This window comes from Prenolepis imparis, unplaced genomic scaffold, assembly GCF_030444845.1.
Source record: "Prenolepis imparis isolate NDT839.2.m4 unplaced genomic scaffold, iyPreImpa1.0 SCAF_12, whole genome shotgun sequence".
In the NCBI taxonomy this organism is placed as follows: domain Eukaryota; kingdom Metazoa; phylum Arthropoda; class Insecta; order Hymenoptera; family Formicidae; genus Prenolepis; species Prenolepis imparis.
The window spans coordinates 13,564,353-13,579,071 of NW_028141170.1; the positions used below are offsets into that span (position 1 = coordinate 13,564,353).

Genomic DNA, 14,719 nt, shown 5'->3' on the forward strand with positions numbered 1-14,719 from the left:
AAGCAGTGGTATCAACGCAGAGTACTAGAGAGAGAGAGAGAGAGAGAGAGAGAGAGAGAGAGAGAGAGAGAGAGAGAGAGAGAGAGAGAGAGAGAGAGAGAGAGAGAGAGAGAGAGAGAGAGAGAGAGAGAGAGAGAGAGAGAGAGAGAGAGAGAGAGAGAGAGAGAGAGAGAGAGAGTATATTTATTTGAGCGCTCTGGGACAAAGTCCCCTCAAGCACACTAAAGGTTAGAGTTACAGATATAAAATTTTATACAATTTACACTTGATTTCAAGGTGTGCTCTCACTTATAAACTAAGAATTTATTAACGTTATAATATTTTATATAATATGATATAAAACTTAATAGTGATTAAGATATTTATAATACTAAGGTATATTACAATAATCTGTAGTATGCGTAAGCAAGCGCAGCGCTACGATGCTCCCATTCCATTGCTGTTCAACAGATGCACATACAATCTATGTTTAAAATCGTCCCTAGTTTCTGCACCTCGTATGTCCGGTGTCAAGCTGCTCCATAATTTGGAAGCTGTAGAGGTAAAAGACCGTGCCCCGATCTCCGTCCTACACTGTGGTTGTGTGAGAAGTCCTTCCGGAGCCCTAGTCGTTCTCGATGTTATGGCGGTTTTGAAGGTAAATCCATTGTATAGTAGACTTGGCTGTTTAGTGCGGATTATGTTAAACAGCTGGCATCCCACGAAATAATTTCTCCTGACATTTATCTTAAGCCAACGCAATTCTTGATAGTACGGCGTCACGTGTTCATCTCGCCTGGCATCAAATGCGAATTTGATGCAGGCATTCAGTGCTCTGTACAACTGCGTGTTTAGTTGGTCCGTTATATCCGTGAAGGCTGCGCTGCAATAATCTAAGTGTGGTAGGATCAGCGAGTTTATCAAGCGAATTTTTAATTCTTTTGGTAGCAGATGCTTGGTTAATTTTAGTTGATACAATTTGGTGCGTACACTCTTGACGACCTTCTCGACATGTGGATTCCAGGATAGGGTGCTTGTGATTGTGACCCCCAGATACTTGACATGGGAGGAAAGTTGTACTGCAGTTTCATTGATACTTATATCAGGTAGTCGGTCATATTCAATTGAATTAATATATCTAGCTGTACCGAATATGATGGCTTGTGTTTTAGCCGAATTTAAGATTAATCCATTTTGATGAACCCATCGTACAATTGATGTGATGTCTTCATTAACCTCTAGGATGCCGTTTCGCAAATTCGATGGTTCACTGTGCCGATAAATCTGTAGATCATCAGCGTAAAGGTTGTATTTACAGTGTTGCAGAGCTTTCGTGATATCTGACACATAATGCATATAATAACATATAATGCATATAATAACGGGCCCAATACGGAGCCCTGTGGGACTCCAGCCTTGATTTGCTCCAGAGATGAGGTGACATTCTCCAACCCGTCATGTACAGCTTGCGTTCTATCCTTCAAATACGATGCCATCCATTGAAGAGCAGTGTTCGAGAGACCTATGCGTTGTAGTTTTCCGATAAGTACATCAGGATGTACCCTATCAAAGGCCTTGGAGAAATCGAAAAAAACTGAGATGGTCACCCTTCTGCAATCCGCTGCACGCCGCACATCGTCAAGCAGTCTGATCATGCAAGTCTGAGTTGATGAATTGCGCCTGTAAGCAAACATGGATCTAATAAATCATTTTCTGTCAAATAATCAATTAATTGATCTGACACAATTCTTTCCAGGACCTTTGAGAGAAACGGCAGTATTGAGATAGGTCTGTAATGCTGCGCTTCAGTCGGTTGACGGATCTTAGGAATCGGTGTAATAATTGCTGATTTCCAGATGACTGGCACAGTTCCATGCATGAGCGAGTAATTGAATACATCTCAATGATCGGCATAATATAAGGCAACATGATGTTTATGAGTCTAGATGAGATCCCATCTGTACCAATGGCATTCGACTTTATTTTTGCAACTGACTTCCGCACTGTATCCGGGCTGACATATTTAAAGAAGAATTTTCCATCATCAAAATCTTCAAAATCTTCACGTAAAGTGCCCGGAACGACCAGTTCTTGTGTCTCTTCAGCTGATGGTGCTCCTGTCTCGGCAAAGAATGCATTCAACTCGTCAGCCGAGCAAGCAAGCTTTCTGTACGGATCCTTCGCCTTTATCAGTCCGAGGTGCCTTAGTTTATTCCACGTTGTAGCAGGATCATCCTTTCGACTGAATATGGCTAAATAGTAGTTTTTTTTGACAGTTCTTATTAGACTCTGCACGTTGTTCCTCAGGATCCTATACCTGTTGTGACTTGTTATGTTCCTGTTTCTCCTCCAGATTCTTCTCACAACATTTCTTTCCTGCATGACTCTCCGTATCTCATCCGTTAACAACGGGGCAGGCAGATTGGAAAAGCGGATCTGTTTCAGTGGAGCGTGCTTATCCCAGTATTCCAGTAGTCTGTCATTTAAGATTTGTACTTTATGATCTATACATTCAGATGTCATTAAGTCAGTCCAATCACTCCATGATATCTCTGCAAAGAAGTCTTGCTCCTGAAAGTTTTTAAAATCTTTGCATAGAACTAACCTCTCTGAGCGTCGTTCTACTTTAATGTTGTAGGTGATTTCAATTAGATCATGCGCCGATAGAAACGGGACAGCCATATCCAAAGCCTTCTTATCATGGTTGATTAGTTTCCCTGCATCGTCTATTATGCACAGGTCTAAAAATGTACTAGAATTCTTCAGGTGGTGCGTGGACCCATAAGGTACTAGGTACATACCTGATGAGGTTATAAAACTCTGAATCTGTGAGCTGTCATATGTGTCAACATTCATATCCGCGTTGAAATCACCAAAGATAAGAGAATGCCTATATTTTGTCTGCAGATCCAGGAAGGCATTCAAATATTCGTTTACATATCCGCAATTTGGTGGTCGATAGACTACAGCTAGAAGTAGACTGTATGCATTATGTAAGATTATTTCTACCATTAGAAACACAGGTTTTCGGAGTTGTACATCTGCCGATGACTGCCCTAATACTGTCATTCCGATCGAATCCAGAACGTAAAAAGCCACTCCGCCTCCCTGCCTTCCAATCCTGTCGTTCCTCACTAAATAGTAGCCAAGTAGCCTGATCATTCCATCCGGAATTTTTGGATTGAGCCAGGTCTCAGACAAGCATATGACATGGTACCTTGATCTTGCGAAGTACATGCTGAACTCATCGAAGTGCGCCTTTAAGGATTGACAGTTAACGTGACATATTTTTAACCTGTCGTATCTTGTGTTCGAGCTAGCCATAATTCACATTCTTTATTTTATCCGCAATTTTATCCTTGAGAATTGGACATTTTGAGGTATCCAAAGCAGTGTGTGCCCTTTCGTTCAGGTGTTCTCTAGAAAACCTGGTGCAGTTGCAGCAGAGCATTGGCAGTCCTTCCCTGCCGCAGTCCTTCATCTCGTGCGGCCCCGAACAGTGACCGCAAATCGCAGGCGATTTGCAGTCCCTTGCTATGTGTCCGAAGGTCATACATCGATAGCATTGTAGGACCCTGATGTGGTCAGCAAAGCTGCACACGGAATATCTTAAGTAGATTCGACCATTTTCAAGCAACTGCTTACGCATTTCCGATGTCACCTCGATGATGCAGCTCGTATATCGCCTGTTGCTCTTGGCTTTATAGAGGTATATTACTTTCAAGAGATCTTCATTACAGCCATTCAAATTTTGTGCTATTAGCTCACTTTTGATTTCTTCTGTCGTCATATCTACCGGTACTCCATGTATGATTAGTCTTGGACTGACCTTAGCGCTTTCCATGACTTTGAGTCCCGCACGCTTGAGGTCTGGATGCGCTCCGATTTTCCGAAGGTCCGGTGAAATAGCCTTTTTTTTTTTTGATTCGCTGGGGAAACCTTTTATAGGTACCCATGCCTCCGGGATGAGAACATGGGTTATGTGGGACTCATTCTGCTTATCCCAGGGAGAACCGAAGTTTTCCCCGTGATAAGCCACAGAATGTTACCGCACTAAAACTCCAGCGGGTGTCCTTCTCGGACGTTGGTTGGGGGGCGCCCGGGATGCTGGTATCCCATGCCGTCCGGACGCCCCTCCGCCCAGTCTTCTCCGGGGAGATGCCCTAACCTTGCGACCAAGACATCTCCCCGTCCGCCATCGTGCGGATACCACCCGGTTGTGACGCGGAGAGAACATCGGCTCCACGTCACGCCCTCCCGTTGGTGTGAGGGGGCGGGGTCGGGGCTCGAGTGTTCCCGCTCAGCCCCGGCCCCCCGCCCTTCGGCCGCGGCCCCCTCCGCCCCCCACAAGGGGCAGTGGATCCGACTGTCAGCCGGAGGGCCTTCCTCGAGGTTCGGACTTACGCCGTGGGAATCCGCCCTTATCCTTCCCTCGAGGTCTCCGGGAGCAGAGCGCCAGACTTAAACGTCCAGCGCTCCCCCCCGGTGACCTCATCCCACCCCAGTATTATCTAGGGCGGGACGGGGCCCGACCCTCCCCCGGCCCCCACCACAGCGACCTCTTCGCCTGGGCAGCCAGGAGGGGTCGTCCCTCTCCTCCCGGGATTCAGGGGAGAGAACAAGTCTCCCCCTTCTCCCGCTCTTTTCCCTCTCCCTTTCCGTCTCCTCCTTCTGCGACATGACTTTTTCGCAGAAGGAGGAGACCGCCTTCCACTTCTCTTCATCTCCCAACATTTCACCCACTAGGGTGGGCGGGGACCTGTCCCTGCCCACCACCGCCGCCAGTTCCGCTCTCTCCCCCGCCCATTCTGGGCACTCCTCCCGGGTGTGCTGGGCCGTATCGCAGTCATGATCGCAGAACCAGCACACCCTGGACTTCTCTTTCCCGATGCGACCCAGGTATTCCCCGAAACAGCCATGTCCGGTGAATACCTGGGTCATCCTGTAGGACACCCCTCCTCTGGATCTGTCCAGCCAGTGGACGAGATTAGGTCTAATAGCCTCGACGGTCCTCTGGCCGGGCAAGCTGGGATCCTCCAGCATGCCCCGCCATCTGTCTATGAGGACTCGTCTGGCTTGTCCCCTCACTGTACGTCTGATACCGTCGGTGACGAGAACTCCTGCCCGCTGTAACTCCTTTATCCTGGAGTATATCTCTGAGTACATGCGGGCCAGGAGCTCCGCAGGGGGCACTCCGGAGAGCACCCCCACTGCCGTCCAGCTCACTGTCCGGTACCCCTGGCATATGCGGTTGGCCGCCCGGCGCTGCAATTGCCTTAAGGCGTCACGCAGGCGCCGAGTGGCCCCCACCTTTTCCGCCCAAACGGGGGCACCGTACATGAGCATGGCGTGCACGGTACCAGCGTACAGTCGGCGAACATTTTCTGCCGGTCCCCCAAGGTTTGGTAGCAGGCGGCCCAAGGCCATGGTCGCCCTTTCTACCCTGGGGGAGATTCGTCTGAAATGCTCGCCGAACGTCCACCGACTGTCCAGATGGAGGCCCAGGTATTTAATGTGGGCCCCCACCTCAATCGGGGTGTCCATTACCCTTATTCGGGCTCTTGATGGCGCCCCATGTTTTCCGTTATGGAAAAAGGCTGCCTCTGTTTTATGGGGCGCCACCTTGAGCCCTACCGTCCTTATGGTGTTTATCACCCTTCCCGTGGCCAAGTTGGCCCTTACTATTGCTTCCCCCCAGTTTCTCCCTCCGGCTAGGATCAAAGTGTCGTCTGTATAGCAGACGACATGACAGCCGGAGGGGAGGGCAGTCCGCAGGACCCCGTCGTATGTGATGTTCCACAGGAGCGGACCCAACACGGATCCCTGTGGAACACCACACGACATACTTCGTTCCGTCCTCTCCGCATCCCGGTCGTAGTAGGAAACTTTCCTACCCCGGAAGTAATCCCGAACCATGGCTATCAGGTAGGGGGGCACTCGGTGATGTTCCAGCGCTACCCCTACCCGACGCCAGGGCAGGGTGTTAAAGGCATTGGAGATATCCAATGACACCGCCACCAATACCCCGCCCTCCTCCATGACGGATCCCGCGATTGAGCGCACTCTCTTGACTGCGTCAATTGTCGAGCGCCCAACCCGGAACCCGTACTGGTCATTATTGAGATTCGGGCCCTCCCGGGTCAAGTGCCAGACGAGGCGGTCGCAAATAATCCTTTCAAGGACTTTGCCCGCCTCGTCTAAAAGGCATATCGGCCGGTATGCGGAGGGCTGGTCCCACGGTTTGCCCTCTTTCGGAAGGAGGACTATGTTTGCCTCCTTCCATACTGGGGGGAATTTGCCTTCCCTGAGGCATGAGGTATAAAGGTCCCTCATATCATCCTGGAGATCCTTGTGAGCAAGGCGCCATGTCCTTCCTGGGATCCCGTCAGGTCCGGGCGCCTTGGCGCTCTTGATTTTCCTGACGACATCCCGCAGCTCTCCTCTCGAGACGTGCATCAGCTCCTCGTCCCATTCTATATTCCTCTCGGGGATTGGGTCATTGTACCCATCCTCCATTGTTGGAAACAGGGTATCAATGACCCGTCGGACGAAGAGCGGATCCATGGTCTCTGTGACCGGGGACGCCACCTGTTTAAGCTTGCCAAGCACTAGCTTATAGGGGCGCCCCCATGGATCTCTGTCTAGAGAGGAGAGCAATTCTCCCCATGACTTCGCCTTCGCTGCCCTGATCTCCAGTCTGAGTTCGTCCCTGAGGGACCTATAATCTTCCCATGCCTCTTCGTGTCCTTCCTGGTTGCGGCATCGATTGGCCCGTCTTTTGGCTCGGACCAATCTTTGTCGTAGCTCCGCTATCTGTTCCGACCACCAGTAAAATAGCCTCTATTCTAATTCCATTATTTCGTACGTTGGTAATCTTGTCGACCTTCAAGTCACAGTCAGAAGGTTTCAGCAGCCTACATACAGTCTCTCTTGTAGCATGTGATGACGTGAATTTTGCCGTATTGTCCTTATCTGGTGCTATCACAAAAGACGTGGTTATGGGAATGTTGTACGAAAAGTCTCGTGTTACATGTACCCTTGTCGCATCTCTTGCCGCAATGGCTGCATACGTTCTGGTTGCATTCCTCGGTGTATCGTCCTGGATCTTCTGTGACTTTTGTATCTTCGTTTCGAAATCATCTAAAACTTCTCTGAGAGCATTCTTAATTGTTACCGTTCTGTCATCCGCTCCCTCTTCTAGTAGTTGGGTTAACATTCCAGCGATCTCGAAAAATGCTTCCTTGCAATGTCGAAAAGCAGACTCAATTTGGTTTCTTTTTTCAGCAGTTTCTTTGCATGTCATTAAGAGCTTAACGACTGTATCATTATGTTCATTTATTGAAATTTTTAATGCATTAATTTTGGACAACTGTAGATTACCTCCTTTTGATACGCCTTTAGATACGCTCCTGTCGCTTCCGCCCGCCAACGACAGCTGAGAAGGCCGTTTGCTCATCACCCGTCCTCCCGCGCCGTCTACAAACGTGGCATCATCTTGCCGCGTGTTCTTGTTTTGTTTTGACATGACTACTGTTTACTATTTAAATGTCACCATCCGTGTACAAATAACCGTTGACAGCTCAGCTTATGCCACCGCTTAATATTCGCAGAAAAGTGCAGTTTTTCCTGTTCTCCGCGCTTCAATCAGCCTCCCAACCGTCTCACCGCACTCCCCGCTCTCGCCGCTCGCGAGGAATACACAACTTAGTGCAAGAACCGCGAGTTCTTTAAGAAAAAACACTATTACACTGAGGAGCGTTCTATACCACGTCTATCTAAACTGAGACTCAAAGAGAGAGCGGAAGTGAGGGAGATAAGAGAAAAAAAGCAGAAAAAGTAACAAAAGCGACCAAAAACAATTATCAAAGTTTTAATCGTTTATGTTTATCCGACAGTCAATGCAGATAATATGCCAACTAACACTATGCCAATTAAAAAAACTTTACGAGTTTTCATAGATATTGATTGTTGGATAACAAAATTCAGAAACCTTATCTTATTTTTTAGGCGAGCAAATCTTAAGTTAAATTATTAAAGAAAATCAATATAAAATATTCTATCTCACTCTCTCTTTAGCGCGTATATAATCGATGTGTATATTTTTGCATATTGTAGTTCTACTTACCATTACGTACGCTTTGGTCCTTTTGTCCTTTGCAATGCCGCAATGCAACCAGCCTCGTTGAACGCACAGAGTCGAGTGTCATGTTACGCTGCGCTGCGCCGCATGCCGATTTTGTCAAGACGCATGCCGACTTTCTCAAGACGTATGCGTATTGATCAATTAAGCGGTAGATCGCGAAAAAGCCGGCGATAAGTCGTAAACACGAAAAGCACTCAACACTTCTCATTTTCAATTTTCTTTTCAATTTAATAAAATTTTATTACATATATATATATATATATATAATTATACAAATATAACGTTAAGTAGAATAATAATTATTTTCAACTTTTTCACAATGCATGTTAACGTTAAAAAAGACATTAAAAATATTTATAAAAAATTATGAAAATATAAAAAAACAAAATATATAAACAGAATGCGAAATTTATCATATCAATATTCTTATATATATTATAGCACAAAGACATTATAGAAACAATTATAATATACATATATAAATTATATAAAATTAAGTATTAATATCAAAATATTAAAAAGGGATATAGAACAAATAATAGTTCTGATATATTTCAGATCCCATTTCTTTTTCTAATATTAAGTATTAGTTTGATTGTACATAAGAAATATATAAGCAGTTTATATAAAATAAAAAACTTACCACTGTTACGTATCCATAAATAATATCTCTCATCTGTCTGTAGTGGAAATCTGTATAAGCGTTTTCCATTAAATTTTCCATTCGTACAGTCTTTATATGCACACTTTTCGAAGAAACGATATGCACAATTCTCATTCGACATTGTTTTTTAACTATTTTTTCTTATATTAAAGTTTAAACACAATTTAAAAAAAAACCTTTTAATTAACACAAACTAAATGCGATACACTTCGCACATGTATATGAGTATACGTATCCTTCACTGATTAAATCGCATATTAAATCCTTTACAGAAAATAATAGCGAAAACAAAAAAAATGAAATGTGTTTATATCAAGAGACACGGTAGTGTCTCGCGCCTAGTATGGGCGAAGCCCATCGACCCCTCAGAAGTGAGGCACCGTGTATCTTTACGCGAATCGGACAGTTTGAGATATCATAGTCGGATATTACTCATATAACGGCTGAAGCTATCGAGTTCTTACTACGCTTAATCGATAGATTGAGGTCGAATTATATCAGGAAAGTGTCTTTATTTTTGCTCTATATGCTTTGTAAACGGAAATATTATGATGTTAAGTCTCAATATAAAAAATTTCGTGTAAGAAACGTCCACGTCGTTCATTATCATCATCGTTCACGCAAGTCCCCAATGTGCATGCGCGATTCTTGTACAGTTCCACCTTTTGGTACAAGGGTGCGCTAGTGGCGCTTCGTGATTATTTATGTTATTACCACAGACCACAGACAGATGTGTGCTTATAGGTTATAATATAATTATAATCGTAAATGTTAATTGTCTGGACCCTATTTTTGAGCTTCGGGAACTTAGCCGGTTGGTGATTGTTGTCGAAAATAATAAAAGTCAAATAGAGAAAAATATATATCTTGTGGTCAAATGCTTGACTCCTTCAAAAATAAGCTTCATAATAAAGAGTAGCTAGGTTACGGTCTAGACATATCATGTTTCATAATTGTACAATATAGTCTATGCATACATAATTATGTATTTATTATTTCTGTTTTCTGTTATTAGTGATACAAATGTTAGATGAACAATTGAAGTTGTGTGTGAGGCAACAAGTGATAGTTTTATGCTCGCAATAGCTTAAAATGTATAGGACTTTATTATTAACTCCTGCGGCAGTCTTTTTGGCAAAGTTTCTAATACTAAATTGATAACGACAATTGCGAACTACAGGTAAGTTTCGTGAATATATCTTCTATTATAATTTATTGATGGTTAATATGCTAATTAAATTTTATTGTTCTTTTTTTTCAGTTAAAAACAAGTTTATTTATGCATACACAAGAATTTCTATATCGTACAAATCTTATTCTAGAGTGTGAATTTTATCTTTTGGAACATTCAGATTGTTGTTTAATAGTATATCAACCATACCGTCCTTTATTATTAACATTAATTCAGGATGTGGGACCAGATGATAAATTACTTACTCTTGCATGGCGTACAATTAATGACAGTATAAGAACAGATGTATGTTTATTAATCCTTCTTATCAAATAGCTATTAGCAAGCAGTATTAATTTTACAATCTAGTGTGTATTAAAAAGAAATTTTATATTTAACAAAGTCTATTTTGTTTTATTACAGGTTGTCTGCAAATAGCTTGTCTGCTAAATTAAAAAAATAGCACGATATATAATTAATCTATTGTGGAAGAGATATGATGAAATGAATGAGATTCAAGGTTTACTGGCTAAAATGCCAAAGCAAAAAGCAACACCACACCATTAACATGAAGAACCTTGTTTGTCAAATGTTTGGGATTTGCTACAGCGAATTAACTTGACAATATTGTTTTGCATTTCATTTATTGTTTACTCGACCAACCAACGTAGTACGCACGTACCCATGCACAAACACGCACGCACGCGCGCAACTTCATGTACATTATTAGTTAATAGTTAATTAATATCTCTTTTGGCCGTTACGTCTGGGGGTCGATCATGTAACTTTTCTTTAGAGCGAAAACGTAAAAAGTGAAAAATTTTGCTCTGATTCCGCTAATCACACATTGGTTTCCATAGTGAAATTGTTCACTTTTCACCTTTCCGCTCTAAAGAGAAATTACATAATCGACCCCTGTTGCCATAAAATAAAATAAAATAACATCTTTGTAGGACAATAATATGTGATGCGTTGGTCGTTCGAGTAAACAAATATGTATATATAAATATGTAGAAATATTCTAGAGATACAATTTTTTTCACACACACGCGCGCGCGCATGTGTGTGTGTTGAGAACAATTGTATCTCTAGAATATTTCTACATATTTGTTTACTCGAACGATCAACGTAGCACACACGTACAAATTAAGAAAATAATTATTAGCAAATCAAGCACCCGCACTAGTTCAAGCACCAGCGCAAGAACCGGTATGAAAAATTAAAAACATTTCTCTTTTGGCCGTCACGTCTGTTGCCATAATAAAATAAATTAATTAAATAAAATAACATCTGTGTAGGACAATAATATGTGATACGTTGGTCGTTCGAGTAAATAAATATGTATGTATAAATATGTAGAAATATTCTAGAGATACAATTTTTTTTCACACACACGCGCGCGCGCATGTGGGTGTGTCGAATTGTATCTCTAGAATATTTCTATATATTTGTTTACTCGAACGATCAACGTAGCACACACGTACAAATTAAGAAAACAATTATTAAAGGGTGTGGGAGGTCAGGTTAGAGTATTGTGAGGTCTCCAATTGGCCAGGTTAGGGGACTGAAAAAATTGTGTAAAAGGGTGAGGGAGAGAGGAACGGAGGGGGGATAAAGAGGAAGTGGAGTAGGGGGAGAGGGGAAAGGGTGCGGGAGGTCAGGTTAGATTATTGTGAGGTCTATAATTGGCCAGGTTAGGGGATTGAGAAAATTGTAAAAAGGGTGAGAGAGAGAGGAAAGGAGGAGAGGAGAAGGAGGAAGAAACAGAGGCCCGGGAGACAGGAAGGAAGGAAGGAAGGATGACAGGAGAGGAGAAGAGAGAAGAAGAGGAGGGTGGATGTATGATGTATATTGAGGAAAGAGATTGGTAAAAAGAAAGGTAGAAGATAGATGGGTAAGGGTGTGGGAGGTCAGGTTAGAGTATTGTGAGGTCTCCAATTGGCCAGGTTAAGGGACTGAAAAATTGTGTAAAAGGGTAAGGGAGAGAGGAACGGAGGGAGGATAAAGAGGAAATGGAGTAGAAGAAGAGGGGAAAGGGTGAGGAAGGTCAGGTTAGATTATTGTGAGGTCTATAATTGGCCAGGTTAGGGAATTGAGAAAATTGTAAAAAGGGTGAGGGAGAGAGGAAGGGTGGAGAGGAGAAGGAGGAAGAAACAGAGGCCCGGGAGACAGGAAGGAAGGAAGGAAGGATGACAGGAGAGGAGAAGAGAGAAGAAGAGGAGTGTGGAAATATGATGTATAATGAGAAAAGAGAATTGTAAAAAGAAAGGTAGAAGATAGATGGGTGGATGTGAGGGGTTTGGCGGTCCCCTGAAAATGCCCCGCAATCCCTGAGGGGCAGCGGAATAAATATTCATTCATTCATTCATTCAACTGTTCTCAACACACACATATGCGCGCGCGCGTGTGTGTGAAAAAAAATTGTATCTCTAGAATATTTCTACATATTTATATATACATATTTGTTTACTCGAACGACCAACGCATCACATATTATTGTCCTACAAAGATGTTATTTTATTTTATTTTATTATGGCAACAGGGGTCGATTATGTAATTTCTCTTTAGAGCGGAAAGGTGAAAAGTGAACAATTTCACTATGGAAACCAATGTGTGATTAGCGGAATCAGAGCAAAATTTTTCACTTTTCACGTTTTCGCTCTAAAGAAAAGTTACATGATCGACCCCCAGACGTAACGGCCAAAAGAGATATTAATTAACTATCTATATATATAAGTGCCGTCCGTCTGTCTGTCTGTCTGTATGTACGCGAACTCCTTCCACATTTGTGGACCGATTTTTGTGAAACAAGTACCAAAATGTTGCAAATTTTTCGGGGGTGGCTGCTGTGGGGTTTATTTTAATTTTTAAAAAAATTTTTTTTTTCTCAAAAAGGAGGGTATGTTTTCCTGAAAATAATTTTTTTACAGATTTTTACGCCATTTACGCCAATGTGTTTAGGGTGTTCCAAAACATTGTATGTGGGTGGTTGCGTGGGTTTTGCCCACCCACGCAACCACCCAAATAACCAACCAACGCACTTATAGATTTGTTCACCGATTTTCAATAAATTCGTAAAAAAATTCAGCAAATTTTTCGGTGATGGCTACTATATATGTGATTTTTTTAACCCACCCTCGCAACCACCCACGCACCCACCTACGCACTCATACATTTGTTAACCGATTTTCAATAAATTGGTTCCAAAATTTCGTTAATTATTCGGGGATGGCTACTATATGTGATTTTTTTGGTTTTACACCTTCACCCACGCACCCACCCAAGCAATCACATATTTATTAACCGATGTTTTCGAAATTGGTAGTAAAATTTTCGATATTTTTAAGGGATGACCATTATGGTTATTTTAAAGTTTTGCCCACCAACGCAACCACCCACGCACCAACCTACGCAATCATATATTTTTTTATCTATTTGCATGAAATTGTTAACAAAATTTATCAAATTTTTCGGGGATGGCTATTATTTTTGATTTTTTTTAACAAACCCTCGCAACCACCCACGCACCCACCCACGTACTAATACATTTGTTCACTGATTTTCACGAAATTGGTGAACGATTCGAAATTGGTATTAAAATTTTCAAATTTTTAATTTTTTAAGTTTTGCAAACACACGCAACCACCCACACACCCACCCACGCACTCATAAATTTGTTAACCGATTTTCACCAAATTGGTACCACAATTTCGAAAATTATTCGTGGATAAATATTATATGTGAACGCATCCACCCACGCATTCACAAAAATTTTTCAAAGATGGTTAGTGTATGTGTTTTTTTTAAATTATGTCTAAATACGCACCCACCAACGCACCCACTCACGAATTTACAAATTTATTGACCGATTTTTAAGAAATTTGTAGCAAAATTTAGCAAATTAATTAGAGATGGCTACTATGTGGTTTTTTTTAATTTTACACCCCAACTCACCCACCCACGCATCTAATTCACGCATTGGCGTGATTGTTAAATGTTGTTATTAAGTAAGAGCATTTATTTATTAATGTATTGTTTTTTTTAAATCGTAAAAAATTTTTAAATTATTTTGTTCAATTAGATTTTGCAAAAATCACCCCTTAGAGGTGATGAGTATTATTTACATGTGATTTCAGAAATGACTATCTATTTATCTATATCTATATATATTAGTAGCTGGTTTCACATATTAAATGTCATCATTGATCAAACGAATACAAATCAATTTGAAAATAAAATCATGGAAGGAAATAATATACCGAAAGAAATAGAAAAAGAAATTGAAGAATTTCTAAATGGTAAATATAAATAATAATTAATTTATTTAAATAAAATTATTTTTTTTTAAATTTGTTAAATGTTTTATTTAAATTAATATATTATCACATTAACATATAATCTAATATATTTTTTAATTAAAAAATTTCAGTAATTGAAGATGATCAAATTAATACAAATGAATTTGAAAATTCAAATGTTGAAGAAAATAATATACCGAAAGAAATAGAAATATCAACAGAAATTGAAGAATTTCAAAATGGTAAAAATATAAACAATAATTAATTTATTTAAATAAAATGATATTTTTTTATAAATTTGTCAATCGTTTTATTTAAATTAATATTATTACATATATATAAAGATATAACCTAATCTATATATATAAATAAAAAATTTCAGTACTTGAAGATGGGCTAGATGATTTATTAATAATGGCATTAGAAGAATTTGAAAAACGAGAGGAACTAAAGAAGGAGGAGTG

At 41.3% G+C, this 14,719-nt stretch overlaps 1 protein-coding gene and 1 pseudogene across 1 annotated transcript in view; one reads left to right on the forward strand and one right to left on the reverse strand.

The window, feature by feature from the left end:
• LOC145943365 (uncharacterized) overlaps positions 1-3,216 on the reverse strand; it is a 3,835-nt gene extending 619 nt beyond the window's left edge. The window contains exons 1-3 of the mRNA XM_083050885.1: positions 1,976-3,216; positions 1,374-1,659; positions 461-1,263 (exon numbers count right to left, since the gene is read on the reverse strand). Of these exons, the coding sequence (XP_082907011.1) occupies positions 461-1,263; positions 1,374-1,659; positions 1,976-3,216 (2,330 nt within the window). The remainder of the gene's footprint in view (positions 1-460; positions 1,264-1,373; positions 1,660-1,975) is intronic.
• Positions 3,217-9,129: 5,913 nt separating this feature from the next.
• Positions 9,130-10,524, forward strand: LOC145943366 (cyclin-C-like; annotated as a pseudogene).
• Positions 10,525-14,719: the final 4,195 nt, after the last annotated feature.